At 55.4% G+C, this 20,634-nt stretch overlaps 1 protein-coding gene and 1 pseudogene across 5 annotated transcripts in view; both read right to left on the bottom strand.

Moving 5' to 3' along the window:
• The window catches only part of NF2 (neurofibromin 2), a 98,408-nt gene extending 96,926 nt beyond the window's left edge, over window positions 1-1,482 (bottom strand). For 3 of the 5 annotated variants that reach the window (XM_039504895.1, XM_039504896.1, XM_039504894.1), the window contains exon 1: window positions 876-989. In XM_039504895.1, coding sequence (XP_039360829.1) covers window positions 876-989 — 114 coding nt within the window. Of the gene's footprint in view, window positions 1-875 lie in introns of all 5 variants that reach the window. The other 2 variants (XM_039504897.1, XM_039504893.1) reach the window with 2 other exon arrangements.
• Window positions 1,483-17,477: 15,995 nt separating this feature from the next.
• LOC120386294 lies at window positions 17,478-20,634 on the bottom strand (annotated as a pseudogene).

The following is a 20,634-nucleotide window of genomic DNA, read 5'->3' as shown; positions in this document are numbered from 1 at the left end:
TGCATTGAGGAACCTTCTGTGCGAAGACATGACTTCCCCTCTTCTATATTATCGCACAGTACCCTGGAACCTCCCACAACAAGACACAACTGCATCCCCTCTGGTGTACCACAGCACCAAGGAACCTCCTGCACTGACACACAAGTTCTTTATATTCATACAGTTTCTCTCCCAACACATCTTTTGGGTAAGTCATTACACTTTGTTGCTAGATTAACAATGGATTCCTAGAGGGCCTCCCTGTAGTCTTCCAGTGCCTGTACAATGCAGGCATATGAAAAACAGCACCATTTACGAATAGGGCTTCGTAACCACAACAGATGCAGGTGGCCGTGAGTAGATCCAAGGACATTCAAACTGAAACCGCACACGTTCCATCTTTGGCTACAAACACATTCATCTCTCAAGAGACACTCCAGAGGACCTGTGCAGTATTTAGCTAGCAGGTCCCCACCACTGGTAGAAAGGAAAATCAGTGGGGAGGGGGGACACCAGAAAGTGGATTCAGTGGGGAGCACTTTTCTCTGGTTTACCAATAAGCCAGAGCCCCCAACAGGATGCGATGGCCATTTGCGGGGCGGGAAGTACTAGGTTTTAGATGATATCAAGCCCATTTTTGTTCATTGAAGTTCACTTAAAGCGTTTCACAAGGGTGTGCTAGCGCTGGGTCCTGACCACATTCCACCTCGGGGAGCTGCATCTTGCCTCCCTCAATCCCCTGCAGCCAGACGGTCCCGGTATTCCCCGTGGGGCCTGTCAGCGCCGGCGCGCTGTGCGCGGCCCCCCGGGGCCAGGCTGCAGCCCAGGGGCGGGGGTTTCCGTGCCGGCCAAGGCCGGTGCGCTGGGTGGGAGCAGGCCGCCCGGCGCTCGGTTACCTCGCAGCTGAACTCCATCTCGGCGTCCATGGTGACGATCCGCACAGTGAAGGTTTTCGGCTGTTTTCTCTTCAGGGAGCTGAAGCTCATCCGAGACGCTATGGCACCGGCCATGGTGGGGCGCCGGGGAACCCCCCGCCTCTGCCCCAGGCAGGCGCCGAGAAGGCCCGACGCCCGCCGGGTGCAATACCGGACCCGGGCAGGTCAGCCAGCCCCCCCGGCTTGCATCGGCCTGACGCCGGGCCCGGGCTCACCCAGCGCGGGACAGGGCTCGGCAAGACCTGGCCTAGGGGCCGGGGTGGGGGTGGGCGGGAGATCGGGGCCCTGGCCCGCGGCGGCCTCCACCGCTCCGGGGGCCGCTCGGGGATCGGGCCCTGCCGGGGGGCGGGGCTGCTCTCAGGGGCGGGGGTCCGCAGAAAGCAGCGCTACCTGCCTCACAAAGCTCCGCTCGCCTCAGCCAGCGCAGCCTAGCCGCACCGCTCTCCGCCATTGGCCCAGCAGCCCTCCAGGGGCGGGACACCGCCCTTTCTCCCGCCTCCCGAAGGGGTATCTTAACCAATAGGAAGTTCCTCCCCCTAGACTTCGGAGTTATCTACAATTTGACTGGCTATTGGCGCTGCCATTCGGTAGCCTTTGATATCCATACGGTCCCGCCTTCCCAGCAGGGTTGGTTGAGAGACTGCTGAGCACGGCAGGCCACTGGTGGGAAGGCGAAGCATGGGCTCTGGCTCCCCCTAGTGGTAGCCCTCCCCCTGCTCAGCCTCAAGGCCGGGGGTCCCCTCTGTGACAGCGAACCGGGAGGAAACGTCACAGCAGCACACATGGGCAGGGCAGGGCAGGGCAGAGGTGCTGAAACAGTTCTTATGGGGTGGGGGGTGCTGATGATGGAAACCACGTATTTGGTGTTTGTTATTACTACTTCAAGTCAGGGGGTGCAGCAGCATCCCTAGTTCCAGCACCACTGTACATGGGGTGTGGGGGGCCTCACAGATCTGTGCGTGGTCATGTTTGCCCCCACCACAGCAGACTGAGAGGATAGCACTATCTGTCATCGTCACGTCAGCATCACACCAGGACGACCGCCGTGCAAGACACTATGATGTTGCACAGCACCATGAAAACACTGTTTACACATAGCCTTGGAAGGATTCGATTTTTATCAGTAAACATCAATTTCACCATGTACACACACAGACCCATGCAAAAACATCCCCATCAGTAATAACCAAAACTGGCAGATAGGCAAAAGAAGAAAAATGCTGCCTCAGAACTTATCAGAGCTTAAGGATACTTTGTCTATTTTGACATGTGATGTTGCCAAGTGGTGCTTTAACAGTCATGGAGCTTTAACATTCTGAATTTCATCGTCTCTTGCCATTAAATAATTATTGTCTCAGCTGCCCTGCCCAGAATTTCCTGCAACTGTAAACATCTTGGTGTATCAATAACTGAAAAATATGCTTAAAATCCATAATTTTGCACAACCAGGAAAATGTAAATAGACAACAATTTAAAAATAAATGCTTATAAATAAACATTGATATTATCCATCAAAATGTTTACACTTGATTGTAGCCAAAAGGCTGAGAAGTGATATCACTTGAAATTATTGAAAAAAATTTAAATTTAATTTTGCCAAGCCTCCTCATAGGCTAGCACTAGTAGAGTAAACTCCAGAAGGTGGCTGGCAAACCTGAGCTCCTAGAAATTTTATACGTAGCGAGAGTAGTGTCTACAGACTCATGGATTCTATTCCAACTTCTGCCACGCTCACCATGAGTTCTTAGACAGGGTATTTAATTTCAGTGGGTCTCTCTAGTTCACCCCTGTGCTGTGGGTTTGCTAGCATAAGGGGTCACTAAGCTGATGGATCTGGGCCCTAGGGAATTTCCCCTATGTAGGGAGCTTTCCCTGATGGCACAGAGGAGAAATGGGGTGGAGGCTAGAGTGCAACTGCACTCTAGTTATTCCAAGCTGTTGGAACAGTCATATGGACCCTAGGCAGCCAGGAGGCAAGTTGGGCTGCTCTGAGCAGCTCTGGGGGATGAAGAAGCCCACAGCTGGCTCAGGACAGGCAAGGCACAAAGGAGGCCCAGCCTTCTTGGGCCCTGTGCTGAGCTCAGCTCTGGCGCTGGAATGCAATGAGCTATGTGTGTCAGCTTCCTTATCTGTAAAATAGGGATCCTGATCCTTCCCTGACTCCCAGGATAGAGGGGTTGTGAGGCTTATTGAGTTAAAACCTGTGTTACCCACACTTCCACAGTGGATCTCTCTGTCTCCCTATAGTGGCTAGTCCCAGGCATAGGTGCTGGCACTTGGTGCTCTGGGGGTGCTGCAGCATCCCCTGGCGTGAAGTGGTTTCCATCATATCCAAGGTTTACAGTTTGTTTCAATGGCTCTCAGCCCCCCCCGCCCCCCTCCCCCACTATACAAACTGTTCCAGCACCCCTGGTCACAGGGGCATTGGAACGGGGGCAGGTCGGGGGCCATGACCCCAGCACTTTTAAAAGCTCAGAGCACATGGCAGGAGGGGGATAAAAACCCTAAGGCAAAGGACCTAGCACCTCTATGCTGCTTGGAGGGCAAGGTGTTTCTAGGCATAAGCAAGAGCTCCCCAGCAACTTAGCCTGGGTTAGCCCTAACGGACAATTACAGCTTGCTGGTGATAGAAGCCTATATTACCTTTTGAAACGTGAGCTTGTAATCCATTTGTGTGTCTATGTTCACTTGCTTTAGCCTTGTGAATAACTCTCCCATGTCCTTTTCCTGCTTGATAAATCTTCATGTAGTTTATTATAGGGTCAGCTTCAAACGTTGTCTTTGGATGAGACCTAAAGAGTAATTGGCCTGAGGTAAGTGATTGGTCCTTTAGGATTAGGAGTAACTTGCATCTGATGAAGTGGGCATTCACCCACGAAAGCTCATGCTCCAATACGTCTGTTAGTCTATAAGGTGCCACAGGACTCTTTGCTGCTTTTACTGAATATTGCTGTGATTCTTCTTGGTGTAAGGGGCCATCTATCACAGAGCTACACTCACCTGGGTGGCAAGACAGACCAGAGCACCCATAGGTGCTCTGTGACTCCATGTTCAGGCTGTGAAGGTGCCTGAGGAGTTTGTACTTGGTGCAATCAAAGTTTAGAACTCACAACCAATTTGGGGATGGTGCCCTGGTTTCTAACAGCCTGCTGTGAGGTTGGTACTCACGCTCTTGGGAGTGTCACACCACCTATAGGGGTTCATGAGTCCACTTCAGCCTTGGAGCATTGCGGCAACTCACCGGCGTGGTGCCTCCCACTGGACATCCAGGGAATTAGCTCACCAGCCTCCGGAGCAGCCTCTGTCGGCCGGTGTCCCTCCTGGACCCCAGTGCCCCTTTTCCCAGTACCCCCCCACTCTCTGGGTCTCCCCTCCCAGGGGAACCCCCTATCCCCACCTCACCTCAGTCTATGGCTACTGCCAGTCACCATCTAGCCCCCACTCACTGGGGCAGACTGCAGTGTACATACCATTCATCACTGGCAAGCGGGGGGTTGGACCTGCTGCCTCTGCCTACCCCAGGCTACCCCTCTGTAGCCCCAGTACCTGTTCTGGCCTTTGTCAAGGCCTGCAGCCAGGGGGTCCTCCAAGCTGGAGCTCCCCAGCCCTGCTCCACTCTGGGTGCCCTGCTCAGCAACCAGGGCCTTCACTCTATGGCCGGGGGTGGGGGGGCTCTGTCAGCTCCTGGCTCACGGGCCTTTTCTAGGGCCAGCTGTGGCCTGACTGGGGTGTGGCCCAGCTGCGGCTGCTTCCCCAATCAGCCCAGCCTTCAGCTCACGGCCCAGGCTTACTGGTTCCTCGCCACAGCCCTCTCCCAGGGCAGGAGTGGGGTTAGTCTGTGTTCTTTACCCAGGCAAGAGAGCTTCACGCACTGATGTCCCAGGCCCAATCACTGCACCTGATGCCCCATCCAGGGGAACACGTCACATAAAGCAGGAAGGTAGAGGAGGGCAAAGCACCGTTTCTGTGATTCCATTTTTCAGGGGTGGCCAAACATGCAGCCTACGGTGTACTCCAGTGAAGCTTGTGGGTGTGGATGCCTCCATCTTCTTTACTGAAGCATGGCCTGTGCTGCAGCACCTACAGCTCCAGCTGAGCATTGTCATGGGCCACACTGCATTTGATGAGGGACAGAATGTGAAGAACATCCTCATTGCTTCAGATGCTCCATGGTGGTGGGTAGGTCACTCCTATGACTCTGGACTGTTATTTCTGAACTAGAGGGTCACACACTGTGTTGCTCCTGTAGGTCGAGCTCTGCGTGTTATCCAGTATTTTAAGGGCAAACGGAGGTGAGGGGCTGGGGCTGGTTGTAGGGTTGCCAGGCATCTGGTTTTCAACCAGAATGGCCCAGTTGAAAAAGGACCAGTTTAAAAGAGAACTAGATAAATTCATGGAGGTTAAGTCCATTAATGGCTATTAGCCAGGATGGGTAAGGAATGGTGTCCCTAGCCTCTGTTTGTCAGAGGGTGGAGATGGATGGCAGGAGAGAGATCACTTGATCATTGCCTGTTAGGTTCACTCCCTCTGGGGCACCTGGCATTGGCCACTGTCGGCAGACAGGATTGTGGGCTGGATGGACCTTTGGGCTGACCCGGTACGGCCGTTCTTATGACCCTGGCGGCTCCGGTCAGCACTGCTGACCAGGCAATTAAAATTCCAGTTGGCTGTCCCCAGCGGGGCTAATGTAGGATCCCTGCATGCCCTGGCTCCACGTGCCTCCCGGAAGCAGCTGGCATGTCCCTTTGGCTCTTAGGCGCAGGCATCGCCAAGGGGCCTCCGTGCACTGCCCCTACCCTGAGTGCTGGCTCCTCACCTCCCATTGGCCAGGAACCATGGCCAATGGGAGCTGCAGAGGTAATGCCTGCGGGTGAGGGCATCACGCGGAGCCACCTGGCTGCCCCTTGGCCTAGGAGCCGGTGGGACATGCCAGCCTCTTCCGAGAGCCACCTGAGGTAAGCACCAGGGAGGGGGGAGAAGCGGGAACATGGCATGCTCAGGGGAGGAGGCAAGGCCAGGCTGGGGATTTGGGAAAGGGGTTGGAATAGGGGCAGGGATGGGGCAGAGTTGGGGCAGGGACTTTGGGGAAGGGGTTGGAATGGGGGATGGGCAGAGGTGGGAGGGGGCAGGGCAGGGGTGGAGTCAGGGTGGGGCCAGGGGCAGAGGAGGGTCAAGCACCCACTGGCGCAACAGAAGTTGGCACCTTTGCCCCTCCCCACACTCTGAACCCCTCAGTCCTAGCCCAGAGCCGCCTCCTGCACCCTGAGCCCCTCATTTCTGGCCCCACTCCAGAGCCCGCACCCCCAGCAAGAGCCCTCACCCACTCCTGCACCCCAAACCTTAATCCCTGGCCCCACCTCAGAGCCCGCACCCCCAGCAAGAGCCCTCACCCACTCCTGCACCCCCTACCCTAGCCAGGAGCCCCCTCCTGCACCCTGAGCCCCTCATTTCTGGCCCCACTCCAGACCCCACACCCCCAGCCCAGAGCCCCCTCCTGCAGGCCAAACCCCTCATCCCCGGCCCCATCCCAGAGCCCTCACCCCCAGCTGGAGCCCTCATCCCCTCCTTCACCCCAACCCCCTGTCCCAGCCTGTTGAAAATGAGCAGGTGAGCAAGGCTGTGGGAGAGCATGCGAGGGATGGAGGGGCAAATGGAGTGGGTGGGGGCGGGGCCTTAGGGAAGGGGCGTGGCAGGAGTGGGGCAAGGATGTTCAGTGTTCAAAGTTGGTAACCCCTAGCTGGCTGGTGTGGGGGCCAGGGGCCAGTGGAGGGTGGTCTGGTGGTGCTGGGGTTGGGGGCCTGGCTGGGACCTGGCCAGAGTAGAGGCAAGTACCCTGGGTGAGAGGGAGGGCAGCTGGCTGGAGGGGGGCATGGGCCCTGGCGGGGGGAGCTGGCTGGACTGGGGCAAGGGACCTGGCTGGGGGAGCTGGCTGGAGTGGGGTCATGGGCCCTGGTGGGGGGAGCTGGCTGGAGGGGCATGGGCCTGGCGGGGAGCTGGCTGGAGGGGGCATGGGCCCGGGTGGGGGGAGCTGGCTGGACTGGGGCAAGGGACCTGGCTGGGGGAGCTGGCTGGAGGGGGGCATGGGACCTGGCTGGGGAGCTGGCTGGAGGGGGGGCATGGGCCCTGGCTGGGGGAGCTGGCTGGAGGAGGGCATGGGCCCTGGCGGGGGCAACTGGCTGGAGTGGGGCAAGGGCCCTGGCTGGGGGGAGCTGGCTGCAGGAGGACATGGGTCCTGGCGGGGGGAGCTGGCTGGGGGGGGGGCAGGGGCCCTGGCGGGGGGAGCGGGCTGGAGGAGGGCATGGGCCCTCGCGGGGGGAGCTGGCTGGAGGGGGGCATGGGCCCGGGCGGGGGAGGTGGCTGGAGGGGGCATGGGACCTGGCTGGGGAGCTGGCTGGAGGGCCATGGGCCCAGGCTGGGAGCTGGCTGGAGGGCCATGGGCCCTGGCTGGGGAGCTGGCTGGAGGGGCAAGGGCCCTGGCTGGGGAGCTGGCTGGAGGGGGCATGGGCCCTGGCTGGGGAGCTGGCTGGAGTGGGGCATGGGACCTGGCGGGGAGCTGGCTGGAGTGGGGCATGGGCCTGGCGGGGGCAGCTGGCTGGAGGGGCATGGGCCTGGCGGGGCAGCTGGCTGGAGGGGGCATGGGACCTGGCGGGGAGCTGGCTGGAGGGGGCAAGGGACCTGGCGGGGCAGCTGGCTGGAGGGGGCATGGGCCTGGCGGGGGAGCTGGCTGGAGGGCAAGGGACCTGGCGGGGAGCTGGCTGGAGGGCCATGGGCCCTGGCTGGGGAGCTGGCTGGAGGGCCATGGGCCCTGGCTGGGAGCTGGCTGGAGGGGGCAAGGGCCCTGGCTGGGGAGCTGGCTGGAGGGGGCAAGGGCCTGGCTGGGGAGCTGGCTGGAGGGGAGCAAGGGACCTGGCGGGGCAGCTGGCTGGAGGGGGGGCATGGGCCCTGGCGGGGGGAGCTGGCTGGAGGGGGGCAAGGGACCTGGCGGGGGGAGCTAGCTGGAGGGGGCAAGGGACCTGGCGGGGAGCTGGCTGGAGGGGGGGCAGGGGATCTGGCGGGGAGCTGGCTGGAGTGGGGGCATGGGCCTGGCTGGGGGCAGCTGGCTGGAGGGGGCATGGGCCTGGCGGGGCAGCTGGCTGGAGGGGGCATGGGACCTGGCGGGGAGCTGGCTGGAGGGGGCAAGGGACCTGGCGGGGCAGCTGGCGGGCGGGGGGCCAGGGGCCCGGGCGGGGGCCGCGGGCGGGAGGGGGGCAAGGGACCTGGCGGGGAGCTAGCTGGAGGGGGCCATGGGCCCTGGCTGGGGAGCTGGCTGGAGGGGCCATGGGCCCTGGCTGGGAGCTGGCTGGAGGGGGCAAGGGCCCTGGCTGGGAGCTGGCTGGAGGGGGCAAGGGCCTGGCTGGGGAGCGGGCTGGAGGGGAGCAAGGGACCTGGCGGGGGCAGCTGGCTGGAGGGGGCATGGGACCTGGCGGGGAGCTGGCTGGAGGGGCGCAAGGGACCTGGCGGGGGCAGCTGGCTGGAGGGGGCAAGGGACCTGGCGGGGGGAGCTGGCTGGAGTGGGGGCAAGGGATCTGGCGGGGGAGCTGGCTGGAGTGGGGCAAGGGCCCTGGCGGGGGGAGCTGGCTGGAGTGGGGCAAGGGCCCTGGCGGGGGGAGCTGGCTGGAGTGGGGGCATGGGCCCTGGCTGGGGGAGCTGGCTGGAGGGGGCATGGGACCTGGCTGGGGGAGCTGGCTGGAGGAGGGCCTGGGCCCTGGCGGGGGGAGCTGGCTGGAGGGGGCATGGGCCCTGGCCGGGGAGCTGGCTGGAGGGGCATGGGCCTGGCGGGGCAGCTGGCTGGAGGGGGCAAGGGCTCTGGCTGGGGAGCTGGCTGGAGGGGGCATGGGCCTGGCCGGGGAGCTGGCTGGCGGGGGCATGGGACCTGGCTGGGGAGCTGGCTGGAGGGGGGCATGGGCCCTGGCTGGGGGAGCTGGCTGGAGGGGGGCAAGGGCCCTGGCTGGGGGAGCTGGCTGGAGGGGGGCAAGGGCCCTGGCTGGGAGCTGGCTGGAGGGGGCATGGGCCCTGGCTGGGGAGCTGGCTGGAGGCGGGCATGGGCCCTGGCTGGGGAGGTGGCTGGAGGGGGCAAGGGACCTGGCTGGGGAGCTGGCTGGAGGGGGCATGGGACCTGGCGGGGAGCTGGCTGGAGGGGGCAAGGGACCTGGCTGGGGAGCTGGCTGGAGGGGCATGGGCCCTGGCTGGGGAGCTGGCTGGAGGGGGCATGGGCCCTGGCTGGGGAGCTGGCTGGAGGGGGCAAGGGACCTGGCTGGGGAGCTGGCTGGAGGGGGCAAGGGACCTGGCGGGGCAGCTGGCTGGAGGGGGCACGGGCCTGGCTGGGGGAGCTGGCTGGAGGGGGCATGGGCCCTGGCGGGGGGAGCTGGCTGGAGGGGAAGGGACCTGGCTGGGGAGCTGGCTGGAGGCGGGCATGGGCCCTGGCTGGGGGAGGTGGCTGGAGGGGGGCAAGGGCCCTGGCTGGGGAGCTGGCTGGAGGGGGGCATGGGCCCTGGCCGGGGGAGCTGGCTGGAGGGGGGCAAGGGACCTGGCTGGGGGAGCTGGCTGGAGGGGGGCATGGGCCCTGGCTGGGGGAGAGGGCTGGAGGGGGTCATGGGCCCTGGCTGGGGGAGCTGGCTGGAGGGGGGCAAGGGACCTGGCGGGGGGAGCTGGCTGGAGGGGGGCAAGGGCCCTGGCGGGGGCAGCTAGCTGGAGGGGGGCATGGGCCCTGGCGGGGGCAGCTGGCTGGAGGGGGGGCATGGGCCCTGGCGGGGGGAGCTGGCTGGAGGGGGGCAAGGGACCTGGCTGGGGGAGCTGGCTGGAGCGGGGCAAGGGCCCTGGCTGGCTGTACTGCTCTGCTTTCATGTGCATGGCAGCACGCAGCCCCCAAGTAACAGATGCCCCATGTTCCCATTATGGACCCCGAGAGACGTGCCCATTAGTTGAACGTGGGGCTTCGCTTGGCCAGTTCAGCAACACCCTCTTCTGGAGCCCCAGCATTTCTGCTCAGTCACCCCTGCCCAGCTCCTGCTGCCCTCTCCCGCTGCAAAGCTCAATCCCCAGCCCTGCTTGTCCTGCCCCCGCCCCCACCAGAGTCAGCCCTATACAGCCCATTCTCATCCCTCAGTTTCCCCAGCTGTAAATGGGATGATAGTTCTCCCCAGGCCACTAGATTGTATTGCCTCCACTGTGAAAAATACACGGACAGTACCGACTCCTACCCAGCACAGCCTGACAAGCCATCGTAAGTTGGTCTCTGAACCACTGCCCTGGCCACTTAAAGTTCTAACTTGTTTGTATTTCAGTAGCACTTGGCAGCCCCAGTCACGGCCCAGGCCCTCATGGTGCTAGGCGCTGTACAAAGGCAGGACAAAGAGATGGTCCCTGCCCCAGTGGGCTTACACACTGCAATCTCTCCCCTGCACAGGCTGGCTGACCTATCTCACTGCCTGGGGGCAGAGTGGGACATGAAGCAAAGAGCACTCAGTCCAGACTGGCACGTGCTCCTACGTGCAAGGAAATCCAATCGCAGCCCTGGCTTGCCTAAGGCTATTAGCTGTAGTGGAAGCTTTACTAAAACCCAGCAAGCGTGGTACTGCTCCACATGCATGGGCTTTTTCACACCTCCAGCTTGCTGTGTGGCCTCTGAATTGTCACCCTGAATTGTTTAGAAGCCTGAGGAAAGTCAAAGCTATTAAATGCTTTCATAACTCACCTCCCCCTGCTCAACCTCGGTGTGCAGGGTATGAGGGATGACACTGGATCTTCCATTTGTAACATTGAAATCAGCCCTGTGGTAACAGATTGAGCTGTTCCTGTGGCACAGAATGGGAGCCCAGGCTACAGGTGACTTGCGGGCTTAGAACAGGTTTTTTGCTGTTTTTTTTTTTAATGAAGAATGCAGGAAACAATGCCTCATCCTGGCTGTCCGCCAAGCACTTTTGCTTTATCCTAAGGAGAGGGGAGCCACACCAAATATATATTAAGCATTATTGTAAATCATGTCTCCTTCAGGCCAAACAGGATTAGCATAGAGGTGACCTGCAAGGAGAAAAAAATTTCCATGTTGTGTTTGCTCCTTTTCAATGGATAGAAGGTTTTTTTAAGTCCCCCCCCCCCCGCACCTCATTTTTATGCCTTAGGCCTGGGCTACACTACGCGTTTATACCGAATTTAGCAGTGTTAAACCGAATTAACCCTGCACCCGTCCACACAACGAAGCCCTTTATATCAATATAAAGGGCTCTTAAAACCGATTTCTGTACTCCTCCCCGACTAGGGGAGTAGTGCTCAAATCGGTATTGTCATGTTGGATTAGGGTTAGCATGGCCGCAAATCGATGGTATTGGCCTCCGGGCGGTATCCCACAGTGCACCATTGTGACCGCTCTGGACAGCAATCTGAACTTGGATGCACTGGCCAGGTAGACAGGAAAAGCCCCGCGAACTTTTGAATTTCATTTCCTGTTTGGCCAGCGTGGAAAGCTGATCAACACAGGTGACCACGCAGAGCTCATCAGCACAGGTAACAATGCAGTCTGAGAATTGAAAAAGAGCTCCAGCATGGACTGCACGGGAGGTACTAGATCTGATCGCTGTATGGGGAGAGGATTCCGTGCTAACAGAACTCCATTCCAAAAGACGAAATGAAAAAACATTTGAAAAAATCTCCAAGGCCATGATGCAGAGAGGCCACACCAGGGACTCAGTACAGTGCCGTGTGAAAGTTAAAGAGCTCAGACAAGCCTACCACAAAACCAAAAAAGCAAACGGAAGGTCCGGGGCAGGGCCGCAAACATGCCGCTTCTACGCTGAGCTGCATGCAATTCTCGGGGGGTCCGCCACCACTACCCCACCCCTGTCCGTGGATTCCGAGGTGGGGGTGGTAATCTCAGCCATGCCTGAGGATTCTGCGGACAGGGAAGATGAGGAGGAAGAGGAGGATGCACTTTCAGAGAGCACACAGTACACCGTTCTCCCCAACAGCCAGGAGCTTTTTCTCAGCCTGACAGAAGTACCCTCCCAGCCCTCCCAAGCCACTATCCCACACAATGAAGCCATGGAAGGGACCTCTGGTGAGTGTACATTTGTAAATATAAAACATGGTTTAAAAGCAAGCATTTTTTAATGATTAATTTGCCCAGAGGACTTGGGATGCTTCACGGCCAGTACAGTTACTGGAAAAGTCTTTTAACATGTCTGGGGATGGAGCGGAAATCCTCCAGGGACATCTCCATGAAGCTCTCCTGGAGTTACTCCAAAAGCCTTTGCAGAAGGTTTCTGGGCAGGGCAGCCTTATTCCGTCCTCCATGGTAGGACACTTGACCACGCCATGCATGTAGCAAGTAATCTGGTATCATTGCATGACAAAGCCTAGCTGCATATGATCCCGGTTATTGCTGGCATTCAAGCAATATCCGTTCTTTATCTCGCTGTGTTATCCTCAGGAGAGTGATATCGTTCATGGTAACCTGGTTGAAATACGGGAATTAAATTAAGGGGACAGAGGTGGCCATTCCTACTGGGCTGTTTGCCTGTGGCTGAAAAAAAACCCTTCCCTGGAGTTAGCCAAGCAGGGGGAGGAGTTGGGGGGGAGGTGATTGGCGCTGAGCATTTTTGCATTTGGCTAGCAGGGATCTTCCCTGATACCAGCCACATGGTGGGGGGAGGGGTAAAGCGATCATCCCATAGAATTGGATGTTGGGGGTGGAGTTTGGTTTCTGCTGCTGCATGTTAACAGGAAAGACGCAGCACTCAACGGGCTTTGCTTGGTATTTGGGAAAGGAGGGCGCTGGATATATGAAGGCTGCAGAAACCAAAAGACAATGGCTTACCATGGCCGCATGCAAGCCGAATTCTGTTGCCTGGACCTGCGTCTGTGATCTCTAACATCAAAGCCGCAGGCACTCAATATTAAGATGCAAAATGCAACCTTGTACGGAAATCACATGTGCAATGTAATGTGAATAGTGTTGTTCACCGTGAAAGAGTATAAGCATTGTTCTGTAAAATGTATCTTTTTAAATACTTCTCTCCCTTTTTTCCCTCCCTCCTGCAGCTGCAAATATTTCAGGCCTCCCTACTCCATCCCGAAGGCTATCTCAGATAAGGCGGCGGAAAAAAAAGACACGAGACGAAATGTTCTCGGAAATCATGAAAGTGACCCGCAATGAAAGAGCTCATCTGAATAAGTGGAAGGACATGGTAGCAAAATGCCAGTGACCGTGAGGACAGGAGGGACCAACATGAGGACAGGAGGGACCAACGTGAGGAGAGGAGAGACGCTCGAGATGAGAAGTGGCAGCAGGAAGATCAGAGGTGTCGGCAGGAAGATCAGCAGTGGTGGGATGCAATGCTAGGGCTGCTGCGTGATCAAACTGACATGCTCCGGCGTCTGATGAAGCTTCAGGAACGGCAGCAGGATCACAGAGTGCCGCTGCAGACCCTGTATAACCACCCTACCCCCTCACCATGTTCCCTAGCCTCCTCACCCACCAGATGTGTAAGAATGTGTGGGGGTAGGCTCCGTGCACCCACCCACTCCACCCCAGTGGACAGCCCAACCAAAAGGCTCTCATTATTTTGAAATTTTGTTAGTGGCCTTTTCCTTCTCTCCTATCCTCCTCCCAAACCCCACCCGGGCTACCTTGTCAGTTCTCTCCCTCTTTTTATAATCAGTTAATAAGGAATACATGATTTTTAAATGATAGTGACTTTATTTCCTTAGAAAGCAAGCTGTGATCGAAGGGGGGAGAGTGGGTTGCTTACAGGGAATGAGTCAATCAAGGGGCTGAGTTTTCATCAAGGAGAAACAAACACAACAGTCACACCGTACCCTGGCCAGTGATGAAACTGGTTTTCAAAGCTTCTCTAATGCGCACCGCTTCCTGGTGTGCTCTTCTAATCACCCTGCTGTCTGGCTGTGCATAATCAGTGGCCAGGTGATTTGCCTTAGCCTCCCACCCCGCCATAAAGGTCTCCCCCTTACTCTCACAGAGATTGTGGAGCACACAGCAAGCAGCAATAACAATGGGGACATTGGTTTGGCTGAGGTCTGAGCGAGTCAATAATGTGCGCCAGCGCGCCTTTAAACGGCCAAATGCACATTCTACTACCATTCTGCACTTGCTCAGCCTGTAGTTGAACAGCTCCTGACTACTGTCCAGGCTGCCTGTGTACGGCCTCATACCATGGCATTAGGGGTAGGCTGAGTCCCCGAGGATAACTATAGGCACTTCAACATCCCCAACGGTTATTTTCTGGTCTGGGAAGTAAATCCCTTGCTGCAGCCGTTTAAACAGAGTAGTGTTCCTGAAGACGCGAGCGTCATGAACCCTTCCCGGCCATCCCACATTGATGTTGGTGAAACGTCCCTTGTGATCCACCAGTGCTTGCAGCACCATGGAAAAATACCCCTTGCGGTTTATGTACTGGGTGCCCTGGTGCTCCAGTGCCAAGATAGGGATATGGGTTCCATCTATCGCCCCCCCACAGTTAGGGAATCCCATTGCAGCAAAGCCATCCACTATGACCTACACATTTCCCAGAGTCACTACCTTTTGTAGCAGCAGCTTAATGATTGCTTTGGCTACTTGCATCACAGCAGCCCCCACAGTGGATTTGCCCACTCCAAATTGATTCCCAACTGACACCGGTGTCTGGCGTTGCAAGCTTCCGCAGGGCTATTGCCACTCGCTTCTCAACTGTGAGGGCTGCTCTCATCTTGGTATTCTGGCGCTTCAGGGCAGGGGAAAACAAGTCACAAAGTTCCATAAAAGTGCCCTTACGCATGCGAAAGCTTCACAGCCACTGGGAATCATCCCACACATGCAACACTATGCGGTCCCACCACTCTGTGCTTGTTTCCCGGGCCCAGAATCGGCGTTCCACAGTATGAACCTGCCCCATTAACACCATGATCTCCAAAGCGCTGGGGCCCGCGGTTTGAGAGAATTCTGTGTCCATGTCCTCATCACTCTCGTCGCCGCGCTGCCGTAGCCGCCTCCTCCTCGCCTGGTTTTGCAGGTCCTGGTTCAGCATTGACTGCACGAGAATGCGCAAGGTGTTTACAATGTCCATGATTGCTGTCTTGAGCTGAGCAGGCTCCATGATTGCCATGGTATGGCTTCTGCACAGTTTACCCAGGAAAAAAGGCGCAAAACCGTTGTCTGCTGCTGCTTTCACGGAGGGAGGGGTGAGGCTGTACCCAGAAGCACCCGCGACAATGTTTTTTGACCCATCAGGCACTGGGATCTCAACCCGGAATTCCAATGGGCGGGGGAGACTGCGGGAACTATGGGATAGCTATGGGATAGCTACCCACAGTGCAACGCTCAGGAAATCGACGCTAGCCTCGGTACATGGACACACACCGTCGACTTAATGTGCTTAGTGTGGCCGCGTGCTCTCGACTTTATACAATCTGTTTAAAAAAACGGTTTCTGTAAAATCGGAATAATTCCATAGTGTAGACATACCCTCTGAAATAGCAGGAATATCAAGTCTGGTGTCTCCTAATTTAGCTAGAAGACATTTTTTTGAAAGGGTCATTGTTGAATCTTTAACAACGAGATCTTTTCTCCCAGCTGCTTACTGAGCATTTGAGTAAATAGATGTTAAACAGTTTTCAACAGTGTGAATTACAATCACTTTCTGTCTCAGCTACTTAGGTTTCACTGCCCATGTCGTTGTGATGTCAGAGTCCTAAGACATCTATAGAGTCTTCCTGGAAAAAAGACTAGAAAAGACATTAATTTATACAGAAAACAATAGAAATTCCTTTTCAGGCTCTCTTTATATATCAAAAGGATAAATAACAAAGAGAAACCAACTCATTGTAGATAATTCATTTATTGGTCTTGATCAAGGGCGGCTCCAGGCACCAGCACGCCAAGCGTGTGCCTGGGGCGGCAAGCCACGGGGATTGCTCTGCCGGTCGCCACGAGGGCGGCAGGCAGGTTGCCTTCGGCGGCTTGCCTGCAGAGGGTCCACTGGTCCCGCGGCTTTGGCAGACCTCCTCAGGCGTGCCACCGAATCCGCGGGACCGGAGACCTCCCGCAGGCAAGCTGCCGAAGGCAGCCTGCCTGCTGTGCTTGGGGCGGCAAAATACCTAGAGCCGCCCCTGGTCTTGATTTATTTATTCTGTTTATGTTGTGATAGCATCTAAAGGGCTCAAGCAAGTCTGGGCCCCAGGCGTGCTAGGCACTGTACAAAGACCTAGTGAATGACAGTGTGTGCCCCAGGGAGGTTCCAGTCGAAGGCCCTGATTCTGCCCAGAGGACTGCATGAACAAACCTCTGCACCAGAGAAGCCAATGAGACTCCTCCATGCAGGGATGAGGGCTCGCAGATGTGGTCCTCTTTGTAGGATGGGGATCGAGACAAGACAGTAGGAGACTAAAAAACAAATAGGCGGCAGGGAGAAGGGGCCAGGAGGATGGGGCAGACAGGAGGCTGGTTTAGCACACACTGTGGGTGCAGCTTTTAGCCAATCAGTAGCAGCAGCAGTCACAGCAATCTTCTTTCCAGTTCCAAAGGACTTTGCAAGGAACGTTTGAAGATCTCCAATGGACCATCTGAGAAAAGAAGGGAAAGATCAGGTTTTTATTTAAAGGAATAATGATATTAAACTCACTCAATGCCCCCAAATGACCTTGCCTTTTACTAAGCAACCCTTTGACTAGTCCAGCTGAAAGCACGAGTCACAGCACTTTTCCCCGTCCCCATCTGGACTGTCAATTTGTTGAGATTTCATTCAATCTGGGCAGTGAACTCAACTGGTCAGTTTAGCTTTCCGGCCATTATTCTTTTTAAGCACTGATCCTACATTCAGCACAGCACCATACACAGAAGATGACATGGGGGAAATTCTGGCCCCAGTGAAATCAATGGGATTTTTGCCTTTGGGTTCAGTGGCACCAGGATTTCACCCACAGAGCCTACCCCCAAGGAGCTTTCAGTCCAAGACTCCACTGCAAACACACAAGCACATGCTTAACAATTAAGCACACAAGTAGTCCTCTTGACTTCAGTGAATGTAAGGGCCTGATTCTGCTAACACCTTAAGCTGTTGTGTAATTTTACCCCTGTGAGTGGTCTATTATAGGTACAGATGTGTTCCCATTACTGTAGCCTGCAAGCCTGTATCCTCAGGACATCCTGGTGAAGCGGGGCAGTGCTGTTATCCCCATTGTACAGAGTGGAAACTGAGGCACAGAAAGACTAAGGTCATCTAGGAAGTCCATGGCAGAGCAATGACTTGAACTCATGTCTCAGTGCTAGGTCAGAGCTCTAACCATCAGACCAGCCTTCCTCTCTAGTCCCATTGACCTCACCTCTGAATCATGCTTCTCCTTTATATGAGCCCAGGGACCCCTTGCTCCTTTTCCCATCTGTCTTTTCTTTTTCTACTGCCAGATGCTTTCTTGCTCTAGGAATCTGCATTCCCTCTCCTTTGGGTTGATTGCATAATTGTAACCCTGCCTAAAATCCAACCCACTTTTAATCCAGAAAGAAAAATGCCCAGTGTGGAAAATGATCCTTATTTCTCAGCTTTGAATGGTCTCCTCTTTTGGCATCCTGTTGGGCAAAAACAGATCAGGCTCAATCCGTTTGCTCCTGTGGAGCTGCCAGTGTCCAAATTCTCTGAAGACCCGTCACTCAGCTGCTGGAAAATGTAAGATAAGAAATACATGTAAAGCACCTTTTTATAATGTGCTTTTCAAACCTTTGTGTGTCAAGAGACCCCTTCAGTGCGTGGCTTGTAAAAAACACAAATTGCCTCTGTATGGGCTCGATCCAAAAGGCTCTAACCAATTGAGCTGCCATGCCAGATCCCCTCCAAACCCCTTAACTGGGGGGGTGGAGGAGGGAGTCAATTTTTTGTCAAGGTCCAAATTTCTTGGTCATGGTATAGTCAAGGTCCAGACTCCAGAAATATATTTTCCACACTGCAATAATAAAATAATAATTATAATGATAAGTAAATACAAAGATTTCACAGTCCATTTGGCGCTCCAGATTTGGCCCGCAGTCTGCCATTGACTATCCCTGTCCTAAACATTCCTACATACAATGTACCTGTGACTTCTCTGTATAACTCTCCCTTTGAATCATTTGGGTCCTGAGTCACAAACAAGACTTGGGCCAGTGGTCTGACCTCATGCTTCTCCTCCACATTGTCCTGGTGATCATGTTCTTCAGCAGCTACCTCTGGTGCCCTGCTCCCATGACTGGTCTCACACCATGTATCTCAACGGTATATTTGTTTCTTCAGTTCCCACAACTGCACCTTGTCGGAGAAAAACTCAGTTCTCTCTTTTTGGTTGGGTGCAGCAGGGTCAGATACTTTATTTTCTCTTTGCAATTGTATAGAGGGAGGGAGTGCGCTAGGACACAGGGTTGCCCCGGTCCTAGGCAGGTCTCTCTACAGGTAAACAATTAGAGCAGCATTTATACTTTTTGTTACATACAATAATAAGCAACAGCTGCATTTTGTTTAGACAGAGGCCATCTTGATATCTTATTTTTCTCACTTCTATTTAGACGCCAGTCTACATTCCTCATTATCGACACAAGGACGCAGCAACTTCTCCCACAGTTCTTTCCCACTCGCCTCACACAATCCTCGCTTCTACACATCTCGCGTTAGTAGGGTTACCGCTAGCCCGACTCTTGCTAACGGAGACTGTCATGCATTAAGATCCCTCCAAATCCCTGTCAGTTCTTTCTCTACTTCCACAACCTGTATAATTTCTCTTTGTGAGTCACTTGACTGCTGGTGTTGGCAAGGTCTGAGTCAAGGGACTTTTAGGCCCTTCCAGCTTTAATCAACAGGTCTATTTAAATGGCTCATCCTCTTTTATACAGTGGCTGTGCAATACACTAGCCCATAGTTTAGGGATAACATTTCAAACATCCACGGGTCTCCATCCCTCAGTAAGGAGGAACGTCTCTTTAAGGACATAGGCGGATGGGTGCTGTTGCACCGTTAGTTTTGCATCATTTTTATATCTTATACTTTCCTGAGGGGGGCAGATCTCTCACAGAATTCAAACCCAAACCAAAACAAGTTATGTGATAAACATGTACTCGAAGATAAATGGTTAATGATTTTCCCTGATAAAAATCCCTGCGTGTACCCTGAAAAGCCATAGACTGACTGACTGTAATATGTGCTAGGCTGAATAGGCAAAGGTCTGACCACGCTGGTCTTCACTAGACAGCCACAAACAAGGCAAAAGAAAACCTGCCACATTTCTCCACTAGCCACAGTGTAAATGCTGGAATTCAGCGCAGAACCAGTCAACTTTGTTTAAAATTGCACTTTTACTTTTCAGGCTACATCTATAAGCAAACAAACAACAACAACAACAAAACACACACCCCAACAAGCAATAAATACACCAACTATAATCACAAATATCCTAAGCAGTGGTTTAGATCTCTGCGTTGTGATGCTTAGGGACATAGTGGCTACAGGACTATACTGGTATATAAATACATGCACAAAGGATAACAATTGTCCCCAAAATGGTTATAAAGATATTTGTGTAAAATACAATATATTTCTTGGAATAATGAGGCAAAATTGTTGAGCAGTCTGACAAGTTATTAATAAGTACCCTCTGAGGACTGGTAAGGTGCCCAGGGAAACTGAAATAAGCCACCATGTCCCAATAAGGAGGAAGATGCTGTACTTTTTCTTTGTATCATATGGCTTCTTTTTAGTCATGGTTAAATATCAGGGCAACAAACCTACCAACTTGTCTAATAAACCAAATTGTGTAGAACAGGCTCAAAGTTCTCTTTCCAGACTTAAGAACGTTTACTTTGAAAACTAGTCCAGTCACGAGATCACAAGGAGGTAGACGGCCAATAAAAAGTACATATAGATGTGAAGTTTATTTTTCCATAGGGCCATCAATGCCATCAGGTTCTCCACAGCTATAAAACAACATATGATGAGAAGGCAACACTTGTTAACTCTGTGCAATCAGCCTGTGTACGTATAATGTCAGGCTCTCAGAGTCAGCCTCTTCATGGGGTAAAATTCGGCACTTCCAGCCTTACACTGACAGGCCTGTTCCAATGGTTCATCCTCTTTCATACAACGGTCGTGTAATACTCTCTTAGCCGGGAGCATAGGGCCAATGTTTTAAAAGTCTATTGGCCTCCCTCCCTAGGTAGGTTCGCCAACTTTCTACCCTCACAAAACCTAGTTTTTTTTGCCACCCCAAGCAAAAAAATGTTTGGCTGCCCCCCCACCCCAGCCCTGGGGCTTGACTCTCCCCACATGTGCCCTCCCCACCTGCCCCCCCTGCCGCCCCGGCCCTGGGCTCTCTCCCCCCACCCCGCCCCCACTGCCGCCCCGGCCCTGGGCTCTCTCTCCCACCCCGCACCCCTGCCGCCCGGCCCTGGGCTCTCTCCCCGCATGGCCCCACTGCCGCCCCTGGGCTCTCTCTCCCCACCCCGCCCCACTGCCGCCCGGCTCTGGGCTCTCTCCCCACCCCGCCCCACTGCCGCCCGGCCCTGGCTCTCTCCCGCACGCCCCCCCTGCCGCCCCAGCCCTGGGCTCTCTCTCCCCCCCCCGCCCCCACTGCCGCCCCAGCCCTGGTCTCTCTCGCCCCCCCCCGCCCCCACTGCCGCCCCGGCCCGGGGCTCCCCCCCAAACGTGACCTCCTCGTTCACCACAGCAACCCTCAT

The sequence above is a fragment of the Mauremys reevesii genome, linkage group 18 (assembly GCF_016161935.1).
Source record: "Mauremys reevesii isolate NIE-2019 linkage group 18, ASM1616193v1, whole genome shotgun sequence".
NCBI lineage: Eukaryota > Metazoa > Chordata > Testudines > Geoemydidae > Mauremys > Mauremys reevesii.
Note: the sequence above shows the minus strand (reverse complement) of the source record. Positions and strands in the feature narration are given on the sequence as shown.